Source organism: Mesoplodon mirus (assembly GCF_964341445.2).
Source record: "Mesoplodon mirus genome assembly, chromosome: 5".
Lineage (NCBI taxonomy): Eukaryota > Metazoa > Chordata > Mammalia > Artiodactyla > Ziphiidae > Mesoplodon > Mesoplodon mirus.
The window spans coordinates 36,978,341-36,993,599 of record NC_138980.1 but is presented as its reverse complement, the minus strand read 5'-3'; the positions used below and the strand labels follow the sequence as shown (position 1 = coordinate 36,993,599).

Genomic DNA, 15,259 nt, shown 5'->3' with positions numbered 1-15,259 from the left:
GTCACATTGACACATCTGGTCCCGACCTGCACCCTGAGTGCCAGCCCAGCACTCCTCCCCCTCCTCCCAAAAGCAGAACCCATCACCCCAGCCCTTCTGGATGCCAGAGGTCTGTCTTTCTGTTAGAGCAGGGGTCACCGGTCCACGGCCTGTTAAGAACAGGGTGCACAGCAGGAAGTGAGCGGCAGGGGAGCCAGTGAAGCTTCACCTGCTGCTGCCCGGCGCTCCTCCGGTCACTTGCGTTCCCGCCTGAACCCTCCCCGCTCCCCCCACCGTCTATGGAAGACCGGTCCCTGGTGCCAAAAAGGTTGGGGAGCGCTGTGTTAGAGGACCCTCTGCTCTGTCAGTCCCCCAGGGCCCCTTCACCTGCACCTTTGACCTTTTCCCCACCTTCATCCTGCACATCCAGCCCAGGCCCACCCCCTGCCTCTGAAACTCTCCTTATTCTAGCATCCCTGCCACCAGCTGACCCCACCACCCGCCTCTCACTCAGGTCCATGTTAGAGCGGGGAGGCTCCAGGGAGGAAACGAAGGCACGTGTCAGGTTCACTTTAAAATGGCAGGAGGGGGCCTCCCTGGCGGTCCAGTGGTTAAGGCTCCGCGCTGCCGCTGGAGGAGACGCGGGTTTGATCCCTGGTCGGGGAAGTTCTGTATGCTGCGAGGCGTGGCCCCAAACGAACGAACAAACAAAAGCGTTGTAAAGCAACTATACTCCAATAAAAATGAGTTTAAAATAAGATAAAGTGGCAGAGGCGGTGTGTGGGGCTTAGAGGAAGTAAATTGGCCCTGAGGTGATGATTGTTGAAGCAGGAGTTCATGAGTCTGTTCTCTCTACCTCTGTGCGTGTTAAAACCTTTCCCTAACGAAACGTGTCTAAAAGGGCTACGCGAGCAGACTTCGCAGCCTGCGGGCTGTCTGGGCGGGGCCGCGACCTGGCTTGCAGGGCCGAGCACTAGAGGGGGCCGGGGGTAGGGGGGTGGGGCGGCGATATCCCAGGGAGAAGGACAGAGGGTGTGGGAGCACAGAGAACAGGGGCCCCGGCAGCAGGGAGCCCCATCCGGATCCTGACGCGGAATCCTGCCTCTGGCCTCGTTCCCGCACTCGCTCTTCCAACTCCAGACCTCCCTCTGTAGGGGAACAGTCTTGAAGCCAGAATCAAACCGCAGCCTTCGGGGCGCTCTGCAGCGGGTGCAAAGGGGGCGGGGTGGGGGCAGCCTCCCTCGGTGTGGGAACTGAGCTCTCTGTGTGGACAGTTCTGAATCAGTGCTGACCTCTGGGGGCCTCGACTTCGGCCTTGGATCCTTTTCCCTGCCGTTGGCCTGAGCACAAAACCTGGCACACGAGCCTTTCAGTCTTTTATTCAGTTTCCTGTTTGTTTTCCTCTCAGTCCTGAGTACAGGGACTGCGGTGGTATTACCTTAACGCGGGGCGCCGTGCTGATGGGCCGTGGGGTTTTCCTTCATCTTCCTTTCCCGTGTGCTCAGATCAGCTCCATCTCCCTAGGTTTAGGAAGCATTTGGTGTGCGAGGCCTGTGGGGGTTTCAGTCTCCATCATGGGCAGGTTTTTATAAATTAAGTCAAGGAACCTGAAAGCTTGGCTAGAAATCGAAGGAATAAACAAGCAAGTGACGAGAAGCTATGAAGTAATGAACGTGCCCCAAACTGAACCTGAATGGGTGGCGGCAGAGGTGGTTCCCCGTCGTGTTGGAGGACGGGAGGCGTGTGAGGCTGTTGGTGCGTCCACGTCAGCATTCGGCCTATCTTGTCCATCCAGCTCCAGTGGCTCTTGGATAATTACGAAACCGCGGAAGGCGTGAGTCTCCCCAGAAGTTCGCTCTACAACCACTACCTTCGCCACTGCCAGGAACACAAGCTGGACCCCGTGAACGCGGCCTCCTTTGGGAAGCTGATCCGCTCCGTGTTCATGGGCTTGAGGACGCGGCGGCTGGGTACCAGGTGGGTTGCTGAGGGTGTCTGGCAGCCCTTGCACCCGCCCCCCACCCTCCTATTCCCTTATACAGACATCAAGCTTCGGGAGAACGTGAGGCTCCCTCCTCCTGCCACGTCCTGACGTCCACGGCTCCGGGTGCACCTGGAGTTGCCCTGAATTGGCGGTAGCCTGGGCCCAGCCTGGCCACCCGTGGGCCGTGATCGCTTCTTTCCTGGTGACGGGACACGGGCTTCACCTCCGCTCTCTCCCTTCGTTTGAAATTTTCCATAGCAGCTTTTTTATTTTATTTATTTATTTATTAACATCTTTGTTGGAGTATAATTGCTTTACAATGGTGTGGTAGTTTCTGCTGTATAACAGAGTGGATCAGCTATATGCATACGTATATCCCCATATTCCCTCCCTCTTGCGTCTCCCTCCCACCCTCCCTATCCCACCCCTCTAGGTGGTCACAAAACACTGAGCTGATCTCCCTGTGCTATGTGGCAGCTTCCCACTTGCTATCTATTTTACATTTGGTAGTGTATATATGTCCATGCCACTCTCCCACTTCATCCCAGCTTACCCTTCCCCCTCCCTGTGTTCTCAAGTCCATTCTCTATGTCTGCGTCTTTATTCCTGTCCTGCCCCTAGGTTCTCCATTACCTTTTTTTTTAGATTCCATATATATATGTGTTAGCATACGGTATTTGTTTTTCTGTTTCTGACTTACTTCACTCTGTATGACAGACTCTAGGTCCATCCACCTCACTACAAATAGTTCAGTTTCGCTTCTTTTTATGGCTAAGTGATATTCCATTGTATATACGTGCCACATCTTTATCCATTCATCTGTCGATGGACACTTAGGTTGCTTCCATGTCCTGGCCATAGCAGGCTTTTTAAATAGCAGCCTCTGGATTGTCTAGTCGAGGTGGAGTTACCATGTCCTGATGCTTTTTGCTGTGCCAGGACCGATCCACTGTGGGCTGCTCTTGGCAGACAGCAGGCGGGAATCTTTCTCCCTCCACCCCGACCCGGGCAGTAGCGTTTGGCTCCTCCCACTAGGCAAAGACAGCCTTGCTCTGTTCAAAGAGGGGGTGGGGGGGGACTTTGCCCACACGTGAGATCATCTTGCACGGCTTTGACCTGTGGCCGGGTGAAGGTGCACACACGTGGGTCTCGGCGTTCACTCACCCCCTCCCAGAAGCGGGCATGCTGGTTGTCTTAAAGGACGGGGCCAGGAGAGTTCTCTACCACCTTGGGATCCCTGACGGAGGACATCCTTACAAAACATGGGCAGCCAGAGGGGGGCAGGGAGGAGGAATCCATGACCTCTGGGGACACGGCCACCGCTGCCCTGGGGCCTTTCCAGATGGCTCCTGGGGCCTCCACCTTCAGAGGGTCCCAGATGCTGGCCTCAGAATTGGGGCTCGTCCTCCCCGCTTTCCCCCTCCGAGCACCAGTTCAGCCCGCACCTCACCTGGGAAGGACCCAGGCTCCCCGGCTTGTCCGTGTTGCCAGCTCAGGGAAAATGGCAGCCCGTGAGCTGGGGGTGTTTGCAAGGCCGTGTGTCTGTCCTTCCCTCCTGATGAGCCCCTTCTGACCTGTTTCCTTAAGGAAATTATTTAAAACCCTTTGAGCATCATTTCTCCCATAATAAAATAAGGTAGTGTTTCCCAAACTGTACCATTTCTAAAACGTGTTATTAGATGCTTGGAAGGGGAGAGTTAATAATAGTAATTATTATTTATTATAATAATAAGTATTATTATTATTATAAGTATTACTATTATTATATTGTTTATTATAATAAGTATTATTATTGCTATTATTATTATTATTAGACCATGCTGGGTTAGACAAAGTTGAACTGGCTTTTTTACTGCAGGACTTCTCAGAGCCTTTATCATACTAAAATACAAGAGGGGAGTCTCCCAGAGGGGGAAGTCATTACAGAATTTCCTGAACCTCTCTGACCACGGGACAGCCCATGAACGTTGCCCACACGGTCCAGGGAACACTGGCCCCAAGAGCCCAGGGAGAAGGGCCAGGAAAGAGCCCTGTCTTGTGGTTCAGGACATCTGCAAAGAGAGCTGACCCCAGATGTTTGGTTCCTAGGGGCAACTCCAAGTATCATTACTACGGGATCCGTCTGAAGCCAGACTCTCCCCTGAACCGGCTGCAGGAGGACACGCAGTACATGGCCATGCGGCAGCAGCCTGTGCATCAGAAGCCCAGGTGGGTGAGCTGCCCGGCCGGCCTCAGGATCAGCCAGCCCGCTGAGAGGTTTCACTAGCAGGAATGGAGGGAGAGGGGTTTCTCGAGCATTGACCACAACCTGGAAATGGACGAAACATGGATGGAGTGGAGAAAACCAGTTCACATTCGCCCCCACCCCGGCGTCCTGGGAGAGCCCTGCCTTTCACTTGCACCTGGCGTGGAGTGAGGCCAGCAGGACGCAGGCAGTCTCAGGGTCACAACAGAAGTGAGTGGAAGGTGCACAGATCTCCCACGTGTCCCCCCACACCCCGGCCTCCAGTGCTGTGCCTCTGTTACAGTTGATGAACCCACATAGACCCGTTCTTGTCACCCCAAGTCCATAGCCGACATTAGGGTTCACTCTCTGTGTCGTACACGCTGTAGCTTTGGACGAAGGTGCAATGACCTGTATCCACTATTAGAGGATGGTACAGAGTAGTTTCACTGCCCTAAAAACTCTCCCTGTCCCTCCTGTTGGTCCCTCCTCCCCGCCAACCTCCGGCAAGCGCCCATCTTCTTTTACTGGCTCCATAGTTTTTGCCTTTTCCAGAATGCCATGGAGTTAGAATCACAGATCTTTGACTTTTCCTGTCTTCAAAGAAAGAGAGAGAACACTGAACATAACCCCAGAAGCCAGGATAAAGAAGCTTACACACTTAAGTTGCTGCTTCCTCCTGACCTTTGGATCTGATGGCTGGAAAGGCCTGGTCATTTTCTGGAATGTTCTCTGCCTCACAGACCTGCTCATCTTTTAAGGCAGGGGTCAGCACACTTTTTCTGTAAAGGGCCAGAGAGCACATATCTTCAGCTTCGCAGGCAGACACTGTCTGTGGAGACGCTTCAGCTCTGCCCGTGTAGCGTGAAAGCCTTCACAGACCAGGTTAAAGCAACGGGTGTGGCCATGTGGCCATCAAACTTTATTTTCAAAACAAGGGGCAGAAATGGCCCTCTGCAGCCCTAGTTGGAGACGCCCCGTTCAGGGCCCCACTCGAATACCAGCTCCCTGGCCCCTTCCACTCATCCCTCTGCCCGCCTCTGTCCCCGGCCCCTCTCCGGGGTCCATTCTGCTCCAAGGCAGGGATGCACCCCACTCTCTTCCACGTGGCACCTTCGTGCCTCAGCTGAGCTGCGTGGCTGACACCCCATTTTAGCTGCTCTAAGGGGTCCCAGTGACTCCCAACCACGTGGCCGATCACGGGAGTTGGAGGTCGCAGGAGAGAGCCTGGAACATTCTCCAGGACCAGGAGTCCATCCTGTACCTGATCGTCCACAGACAAGGACTCTGTAGCTTCCGTTGTGGGGTTCGGGCCACAGGGTTGTGCCATTGACACTTAGAGCCACCCACCCCACCAAAGTCAGGTGGTCCATATACCTCTGAGCGGCGTCCTCCCTCCTCCCAGTGAGCCTGGCCCTACATCCCACAAGGAAAGGCGCTCCCAGCTCAGGACGGGTCCCTCGCACCCATCCCACCTGGCATGCGCATCCCTCAGGGCTCAAGCAAGTCATCCCAGGAAGCCCTTCTCTGTTACGTTTCTCAGTTTGCTGCCTGGACAGGCTGTCCACTGCTTTCTGGCTCAGGGCAAAACAAAAGTCTCAGGATGTGCTTTGAGATCACATAATAGTAAGACGTTTGGGACTCTATGTAAAGAAGTTCACTTGTCTTCTAAGAGAGAAGTGTTAGAATATATACATGTAATAGCAACCCGGGTGTCCATCAGCAGATGAACGGATAAACAAATGTGGTCCATCCATACAGTGGAGTGGTATTCAGCCTTCAAAAGGAAGGAGATTCTGACACACACTACAACATGGATGGACCCAGAGGACGTGATGCTCAGTGAAATAAGCCAGACACAAAAGGACAAATACTGTCTGGTTCCACTTATGCGAGGTCCCTAGAGGAGTCACAGCCATAGAGACAGGAAGTAGATGGTGGGGGCCAGGGGCTGGGGGAGGGGAAGGGGGAGGTCCGTGTTTCATAGGGACAGAGTTTCAGTTTGGGAAGATGAGAAAGTTCTGGAGATGGATGGTGGGGCTGGTTGCCCGACCATGTGAAGGTATTTAATGCCACTGAGCTGTGCACTTAAAAGTACCATTTTAATGATAAATTCTGTGTTTTCTATTTGACCACAAGTTTTAGAAGCTTACACACACACCCCAAACTGAATCCTGCTCTGTCCTCCGCTCCTTGGGCCCCTTCTGGGCAGTGCTGTTAGGGCCTCACGGTGGCACACGTGTTCCCTGCCCAGGTACCGGCCAGCCCAGAAGACGGACAGCCTTGGGGAGAGCGGCCCGCACGGCAGCCTGCACAGCACACCTGAGCATGCCGTGGCCGCCCAGAGCCAATGCCACCAGCAGTACATCGGTGAGCCCCCCGCCCCGGCACGGGGCCCACCGGCAAGGCCCGGGGCCACTCGGCACCACCGGGGCTGGGTTTCGGCACCAGCAGCATCTACAGGGATGCTTTAGACACTTTTCCTGTATATCACCTTTTCAATTACGTAGAAAGTTCTAGATAAACCTTCTTTGTGGAATCCCTGAGACTTCGGAATAATCAGCATGTTCCTCCCAAGTTCATGGATATTAATCCAAAAATAATGGATTAAAGTGACCATCATAAAAATAAGTAAATAAGGGGAATTCCCTGGTGGTCCAGTGGTTAGGACTCCGCACTTCCACCGCAGGAGGCACAGCTTTGACCCCCGATCAGGGAACTAAGGTCCCACAAGCCACGTGGCTCGGCCAAAAAAGTAAAATGTAAAATGTACTAAACTGAAAAAAAAATGAAATGCCCATCGGAAAGAAGACTGGATGTACTTTCAGCTGAGCCGGGCCCCTCCCTGGGAGAGTCCCTCCCCAGCTGGCACCGTCCCTGCCCCGGAGTGACGGGATACGCTAAAGACACAAGTGGCCTCCGTGTACTTTAGTGTATCTTTGAGCCCCGACTGAACCCTCCCCCGTTGTGTCTTCTGGAGACGCTGTCACCCACCTGGGCGCGTGCCCCCAACACTGGGGGGATGGAGCGCGCAATGTGTGCCAGGCCAGGGCCCTGTGCTTTGTGCGTCACCGGGAGCTGACGATGTTGTCCCCTCCCTGCACCTGAGAAAACCAAAGCTTAAGAGTTGTATGGTGTGAGAGGGGCCAGGGCTGTCATGGGGTCACCAACACGTACGGCCGGCGTCCCCAGCCCTGCTGACCTGCCCCCGCATTCCTCCCACCCCCCCGCCCCAGATGTGTCCCACGTCTTCCCGGAGTTCCCGGCGCCCGACCTGGGCAGCGTCCTGCTGCAGGAGAACATCACGCTGCACGACTTCAAGGCCCTTCAGCTGGCCTACCGGCGGCACTGCGAGGTAACTGCGCCCGAACCCCCAAACCCCGAGCCCTGGGGGCTCCGGTGGGCACCTCGGTCAGCTGCGCGAGGTCAGCGCCAGAGCATCGCTGGGCCTCCCCGCCGGTGACAAGGAGCAGACGGGACTGGCCCCCCCTCCTCTGGCCAAGGAGTGGATGGAATCTTCCTTCGTTCACTCCCATCCCCTCTCGTGGTCCGTCTGGGTTTGGAAAGACCCCTCTGCAGCCCGTATCCCGGCCCCTTGCTTGGCCCATTCTGATGGCAGACATATGGTGTGAGTACAGCGGAGTGTTTATCCAGCCGTGTTTATTCCTAGGCCACTTTAGATGTCGTGATGAACCTCCAGTTCCACTACGTTGAGAAGCTGTGGCTTTCCTTCTGGAATTCTAAAGCCTCCTCCAGCGACGGCCCTGCTTCTCTACCTGCCAGGTACTGCCCGTCAGCCCCCAGACAGGCCTCAGTTTCACGGGGCCTGGGTTTGCCCTGCAGACCGTCTCCTGCTGACACCCACAAATGCACCAGCTTTCCAAGAATCCGCGCTCAGACCCCCTCACGCACGTGTGGTCTTTCCCCTGACTTGGTGTGCGACTCGTATGGCGTGTGCCTTTGTTCGGCGAGGATCTCAGGGGTGACCACGGGGCAGGGAGCTTGCCTGCACCAGGTGGTCCTGCAGCCTCACTCGGCTCATCCCGCGAGGGCAGGCCCCGGGCTGACGGCTCACCTGTGTCCCCCGTGACCCCGTTCCCCGCAGTGACGAGGAGCCGGAGGGCGCCGTCCTCCCCAAGGACAAGCTGGTATCTCTGTGCAAGTGCGACCCCGTGCTCAGGTGGATGAGGACCTGCGACCACATCCTGTACCAGGCGCTGGTGGAGATCCTCATCCCAGACGTGCTGCGGCCTGTGCCCAGTAAGCGCCCCTCCCCACACCCCTGCCCGCAACCTCCCCAGAGGAGACTCCCAGAGCGGAGGCCAACCGAGGTCGCGGGACAGCCTCGGGGGGGGGGGGGGGGCGGGCTGAGTCGGGTTCTAACCCGCTTCCCCAGCTGATCTGACGCTGAGCTCGGCTTCCTCCCAGCACTGTGAGTCTGCCGCATGAAGGGGTGGACTCTTCAGACTTTCTCCAGATCCCAGCGGCCTTGACTGAGGAAGGGAGAGAAAAGGAGATGGTGGCCCTTGATGGCTACACCCGTCTGGGGCTGATGCGGGCCGTGGGGACCCTCCCAAGGCCTCTGCCCCCACCCGCCCTTGTGGCCTCCGGAGGTGGTGACAACACCCGCCACCAGGGGGCGCCCGCCTGCAGGCCCCCTACATAGGGGCTGTCCCTCGGGCCCCCAGGACCCTGAGGGCACGAGTCCAGACCCCGCGAGGGCGAGGAGGCCGGGTGCTGAGCCTCCCTCTTCCCGAATGGCTGCCTGTAAACATCCGTGCCTGTTAGCACTGGGGAACCTCCGTCTTTTTGATGACCTGGTCTGCTGCTTTTTTTTTGCCAGAAAATGGGAAACAGCAAAACCGTTGCAGTTCTCCTTTGGCCTTGCCTGCCTGGAAACTGTTCAGTGTAAAAGCACAGCTTTTAGAGTCTCTGTGTATTAAGGTTTGAGATTGGGGAGTATTTCCTTTTATAACACTAGGGATGGTTTTCTTTTTTCAGAAAAATGTATTTCTTATTGCAAGCCATCTCAGAATAAATTTGGAAGTTGGTAGAATATGTTTACATGCATGTGTGTGTATCAGGGTCTCCCCCCCTCCACTCAACCCAGTGACATCGGCGTGGGTCCGTCTCCGGGGGGCGATCCTGGGCACTGTGGCCCCATCCCCTCTATGCCAGGAGCCGCCCCAGTGTGACAACCATGATGTCCCCAAACATGGTCCAGTGTCCCCTGGGGTCAGGATCACCCCAGGTGAGAACTGCCAGCATAGACGGGTAGATGAGCAGAGATCAACGGCGCTGGCCCTAATTCCTCCGTCACTAAGTGCCCTAAATTCTCACCATCTCTTCTCCTCTGTGTTGCTTGTTCTCAGTGGGTGGTCATTTCCACAGCCTGTGCATCTCTTACGCGTGATCTGATTCTGACAGGCAAGACTGCCTTTCTCACAGTTAATACTCGTGTCCCCCAGGTACTCTGACACAGGCCATCCGCAATTTTGCCAAGAGCTTGGAAGGCTGGTTGACGAACGCCATGAGTGATTTCCCACAGCAGGTCATCCAGACCAAGGTAACAGTCGGGGTTGGGGTCTGGGTCTCCAGACCACGCTGGGGGGTGGGGGAGGGGAGGGCAGAGGCTACAGCCTGGGGCCCCCTCGGGCCCCGCTGTGCTGTGAAAGGAGGGGGCTCCTGTCCCTCTGCCCCCAGGGAACTTGAGGACCGCTGGGCCCCAGAGAAAGGGGGCTGCTGCTGTGTGTCCTGAGGGTAAGTGGTCCTTCCAGGAAGGCCCAGGGCTGCTGCTGGTGGAGGACAGGTGCTGGCTGGGAGCGCCCGACAGCAGATGTCTTTGCTGTGATACTTTTGGGTTGATTCAGAGCAGATCGAGTGTTGCTCTGCTCATCATAGGAGGGGGATTTAATCTCCTTGTGGTCACCCTTACTGCTCGCGTCTCGACCACAGATCAGAATGTAAAACATGGCCATGAGGCCTACTTGTGGAAAAGAGGTGATCCCATTCCCTTCTCGAGAGCATTCTTACGGCCTCAGACAGGCAGGGCCAGATCTGGGCATCCCGCCTGCCTGCTCCCCACAAGCTGGAGTTGACTGGTTAGGCCAATGAGTCTAAAACATCGGGATGCTTAGGAATCGCCTGGGTAGCTGTTCAGAACTGCAGATTTCCAGGCCACACCCCACAACGTCTGATCCAGTGGTGCCTGGGAATCGGTATTTTTACCGTCCCTCCCAGAGAGCCAGAGGAATCCTAGAAGCCAGGGCCTGGCCATGCTGTCCTGAATTCCATCTCACCTGTGCTGTGGCGTCTGTTGTAGATGCCACTCCATGCGTTGGTGACGCCCGTCTGATTCTCCATTTTGGGGTCTCTGAGACTGTCCGGAGGGCGGGTCCCTCTCCCCTGCCAGAACAGCTCTCTCTTGGTCCCTCCGCCGCCGTGCCCCTGAGAAGGGAGACAGACTTAGCCTCACACCTTCCTGGGCCCCAGGTCGGCGTGGTCGGCGCCTTCGCGCAGACCCTGCGGCGCTACACGTCACTCAACCACCTGGCGCAGGCAGCCCGGGCAGTGCTGCAGAACACGGCGCAGATCAGCCAGATGCTCAGCGACCTCAACCGCGTGGACTTCGCCAACGTGCAGGTGACTCTCCTGCGCACCTCCCCGCGGCCTGGGACCAGGGCGTGCGGACCCGGCTTCCACCCGCTAGAAAAATGCGCAGACCCACCAAACTCAGCCTACCGCAAAACCGGCCCCACACCCGGGCCCGGCTCACCTTTCTGTTGCATGAAAAGGGTCGGGGTTGAAGCGCCCACAGTCATCAGGGACCCCCGGGCTCCACTGCGTGATCGTCCCCCTGGCCTCCAGGCTCTGGGACGACACCTTGGTCCATTTTCATTAAAAATTTGCCTTCCCACTGCCATGTTCACGGCTCTCTCCTCTGGGCTTAGGAAAGCGCAGCTGCCATCAGGGGAGTCCTGCTGCTTTGTTTACGTCTAGTGTAGGCCCTGAGTTTATCCACCAAATAAACAAAAACACACACACAGAGGAGTGGCCACTTAGAAATAACACAACGCGAAGATGTGGTACAGCCTGGGCCGAGGATGCAGGGAGCCTGGATTTAGGCCCTTGGAAACCGGGCAGGTTCCCTCTGGATGGTCATCCGTCTCTGCCCCATGAAGCGGGTGCCGAGCTCGCAGTTGGAAAAGGTCAAGAGCAGCAGGTGTCTGTGCTTGTGTGTGTCCGGCCTAGGGCCGCACCCGGGAGACATCGCTGTCCCTCCGTCCTGACCCAGCCCTCGCCTGCCCGCGCCCTACAGGAGCAGGCCTCTTGGGTGTGCCAGTGCGAGGAGGCCGTGGTGCAGCGGCTGGAGCAGGACTTCAAGCTGACCCTGCAGCAGCAGAGCTCCCTGGACCAGTGGGCCAGCTGGCTGGACAACGTAGTCACGCAGGTCCTGAAGCAGCACGCGGGCAGCCCCAGTTTCCCGAAGGCTGCGCGGCAGTTCCTGCTGAAATGGTCCTTCTACAGGTAGGTGTGCCCTCGATCTCCCAGAGAGCTCCAGGCCTGGGAGGGAGGCCAAGGCCCAGAGACGCAGACCAGCCTGTGGGCCTCACTCCTGGGGGCTCCCGGGGCAGGCCCAGAGCCCCCTGGGGCCTAAAACTGGGTTACAAAGGCTTCTGCAGACAGAAACCGTCATCTCCGGCCCACCTGCTGGAGAGACACGGCAGCTCAAGCACGAGCCTTTGTTTCTGCCCCCAGAGCATCCCCACGGAGTGAGGTAAAGGAAGCATCTAGAGAGAACAGGAGCGCAGGTGGTGGCAGATGGGAAATAAGAACCAGGTGGGGAATCGCCGTGCGAGGGGCCAGCTAGGACAGCAACAGGATGAAAACAGGATGCGACGTGAGCCTTTATCCCCTCACTGCCAAGTGCAAGCCGGGGGCAGGGACGGGCGTCGACTCCCCACAGGATGGTCCTGGGCGAGGGTTAGGTGGACATGTTTTAAAACGATGTGTAACTGTATTATAGTGAATTAGGTGTGTGTGTGTGTGTGTGTGTGAATGTAAGGAGATTTATTTCAGGGAACGGGCAGGCGTGATCGCGGGGCCAGCACGTCCGAAGTCCGTAGCAGGGACTGGCGGGCTGGACGCTCAAGCCGGGGAGCAGATGCTGCTGTCCGCAGGCGGGGACCCCTTCCTCCTCCGGGAAACCTCAGTTTTGCTCCCAAGGCCCCTCTGCTGACTAGGTGAGGCCCACCCCCAGTGTGGAGGCTGAGCTTCTCCACCTCAAGTCGAGGGATGGTGGACGGGAACCATGGCGACGCCTAGACTAATGTTTCACTGAATCACTGCCCATCACTGACACGGAAGACTAACCATCACAGAAAGTAAACATGAGAGAGAAAAACATATGGAGAAAGAAAAAAGAACGTGAGAAAGAGAACCCATGAAAGAAAACCAAGAGAGAAAGAAAAAGACATGAAAGGATCAATCCCGGCAGTTTACTATCCAGCTGATAGGAATTTTTTTTTTTTAAGAGAGAGAAAACGGAGGGAAAGAAAATAATAACTAAGGGCTCAAGTTTCCGCGAGCTGCCGGGTTCCCCGCCCAGTGGATGAGCTTCCAAGCCTCACTGTGACATTCAGACACCTAGGATAAGAGAAGATCATAAAGGCTTCCAGGGAGAAAACAGCAGGTCACACTGCAGGCCAGGAACCAGAGCAGCATCAGACTTGGGTGCGGCCATGCAGGGCCCAGGAGGCAGGGGAGCCGTGTAGTCAGGATGCCGAGGGAAAGCTGTTCCCACACTGCACTTCTCACCTGGGCGAACGGGAGCGGGGAACCCTGCCCGGCCCGGAAAACGTGGGCTGTGCTCACCCAGAGAAGCCCTGCGGCGGAGTTCCGGTCCCAATCAGCGATAAACACGTGGAAGTGGAGCGTTTTGTTAAACGGAGGCAATCAGCTGTTGTCTGCCTGCAGGCCGTGCAGGACAGCCCGCCAGCCAGCTGTGGCCCAGGGCTCAGGTCGCTGTCCACCTGGCTGTGCAGATAAATGTTATTGGCATGAGGCCAGGCCCATTCGTGTACAGATCCTTAGCAGCGTTGAGCAGTGACGAGCAGAAGACAACCGTCTGGCTCTTAACGGAGAGTTTCCTGACCCCTCGGCCAGCTGCTGGCCCAGTCACTCCCTGTCCCCAGCGCCGTCCTCATGCTCTGCCCTGGCCTGCTGGCCTCAGGGCCTCTGCACTGCCCTCCCCTGCCTGGAGCCTCCTTCCCCAGGGAGCCCTGTGGCCCGATCATCCTCAGAGAAGCCTGTAGACCTCCCGAGTGAAATAGCGTTCCCCTTCTCGACCTCTGTCCCCTGCGCCTGGCTTTTCTTCCATTGCCTGTCACCCCGTTCTCTGTTTGCTTGTCCGTTGCCTGTCTCCTCGACAATCACCCGTGTCTCCTCAAGAGCCGGGACGTCGCCCTTGTTCACTGCCGCTTCTCAGCGTCCGAATGTTGAGTGATGAATGAACAAGAAAGGGATTGTAAGCCTGATTGACCACGTGGCTCAGCTGTGGACTACACCCCATCACCAAAGAGGGAACAGGATTTCGTCAAAAAGTGCGATAAAGCAACACTGGGGTGATGGGGGAGGAACGGAGTCGGAGTCGGTGGCTGCGGAGAAAGCCGGTGGGGACTCAGCCCCCGCCCCCGTGGCCGGAAGTCGTGACCTGAGGAATCGGGACTGGCAGGGTGACCCCGTGACTTAGACTGCAGAGATGAGAACCCAGCCGAGGCTTGAAAGTGGCTGTGCCCTCCGTGCGCGGGGGCTGCTTTTCTCTGTAACGACGGAGGCTCCACCTGACTCCAGCTTGTTGAGTTTAAGGGACTTGTCTCTGTAGCGTCCACCAGCAAATGGACAGCGGTGGGCAGGGGCTGGGTGAGCTGACGGCTGGGCTCGAGTCCAGCTTCTCCCAGTGGAGTTTCACTGATGTTCCCACTGCAGAAAGTCGCAAGCCCGTTTGGAGAACCCAAAACATACCAAGGTGGCCATGGAGACGGTTCAGAAAAGCCTCTCGAGCCAAAGCTTCAAACCAGACACTGAGGCTTGGGGGGTGCTGAGTACCAGTGCCCGATCCAGGGGGTCCTTCAGGGAAGGGTGCCGGGTACCCCTCTGGGTGGGCACAGAGAGGGAGGGTGACTCGACGCATTCGGGCCTGGGGGTCTCCTGTTAGAGCAGCAGCAGCACAGACCACATTTTAACACTTTGAAATGCAAGCAGCTTCGTTCCAGGCCTGTGTTATCGGCAGCAGCATGAAAACCAAGCACCGCTTCCAGACGTGGGGAAGGGAGGGTGGGAGGGGGTGAGGGGCCCCTTCCCAGGGACCCGTGGTCTGTGTTCACTCGCTTACCTTTAGGGGGTCAGCCATACAGAGCCAAAGGAGCTTCTGAGCAGAAAACACATCCCAAACCCCGAGCCTGTTCCCTGTGCCCACTTACGCGGCCTTTGTGTTCATTCTTTGTGAACGTTCTTCAGGTGACCTTTGCTTCCTAACGTGCTCATTTGGACACAGGCAGGCACCACCCGGGTCCCCTCCTTGGTTGCCCTTCCAGGGCATCTCGAAGCCACAGCCGGCTGGAGCCAGCTCTCCTTTGCCACTGCTGAACCAAAGTGCCGTCAGAGCGTGTCTGCACACTGGCCTGGGAAGATGCAAGAAGAATCAAGTAAACTGATTTGTTGTCGCCTGTCTTTGCTGACTTGCCCACATGCCCCATTGCTAACACGCAAGCAGCAGCAGTTTCAACCTGTTAAAAGATAAACTGAGGCTCGTTAAATTTTCAAAAGATTCTTTGAGGGACCTCCCTGGTGGCGCAGCGGTTAAGAATCCACCTGCCAATGCAGGGGACACGGGTTCAAGTCCTGCTCCGGGAAGATCCCACATGCCGCGGAGCAACGAAGCCCGTGCGCCACAACTACTGAGCCCGCTCTCCAGAGCCTGCGAGCCACAACTACTGAGCCCGCGCGCCTACAGCCTGTGCTCCGCAGCAAGAGGCGCCACCTCAGTGAGAAGCCTGAGCACCGACTGCAAC

At 56.8% G+C, this 15,259-nt stretch overlaps 1 protein-coding gene across 1 annotated transcript in view; it reads left to right on the top strand.

The window, feature by feature from the left end:
• The window catches only part of RFX2 (regulatory factor X2), a 98,136-nt gene that overhangs the window by 78,583 nt on the left and 4,294 nt on the right, over positions 1-15,259 (top strand). Inside the window, exons 7-15 of the mRNA XM_082622736.1 lie at positions 1,775-1,956; positions 4,052-4,171; positions 6,442-6,557; positions 7,424-7,542; positions 7,858-7,970; positions 8,293-8,447; positions 9,656-9,753; positions 10,680-10,829; positions 11,506-11,714. Coding sequence (XP_082478862.1) covers positions 1,775-1,956; positions 4,052-4,171; positions 6,442-6,557; positions 7,424-7,542; positions 7,858-7,970; positions 8,293-8,447; positions 9,656-9,753; positions 10,680-10,829; positions 11,506-11,714 — 1,262 coding nt within the window. The remainder of the gene's footprint in view (positions 1-1,774; positions 1,957-4,051; positions 4,172-6,441; positions 6,558-7,423; positions 7,543-7,857; positions 7,971-8,292; positions 8,448-9,655; positions 9,754-10,679; positions 10,830-11,505; positions 11,715-15,259) is intronic.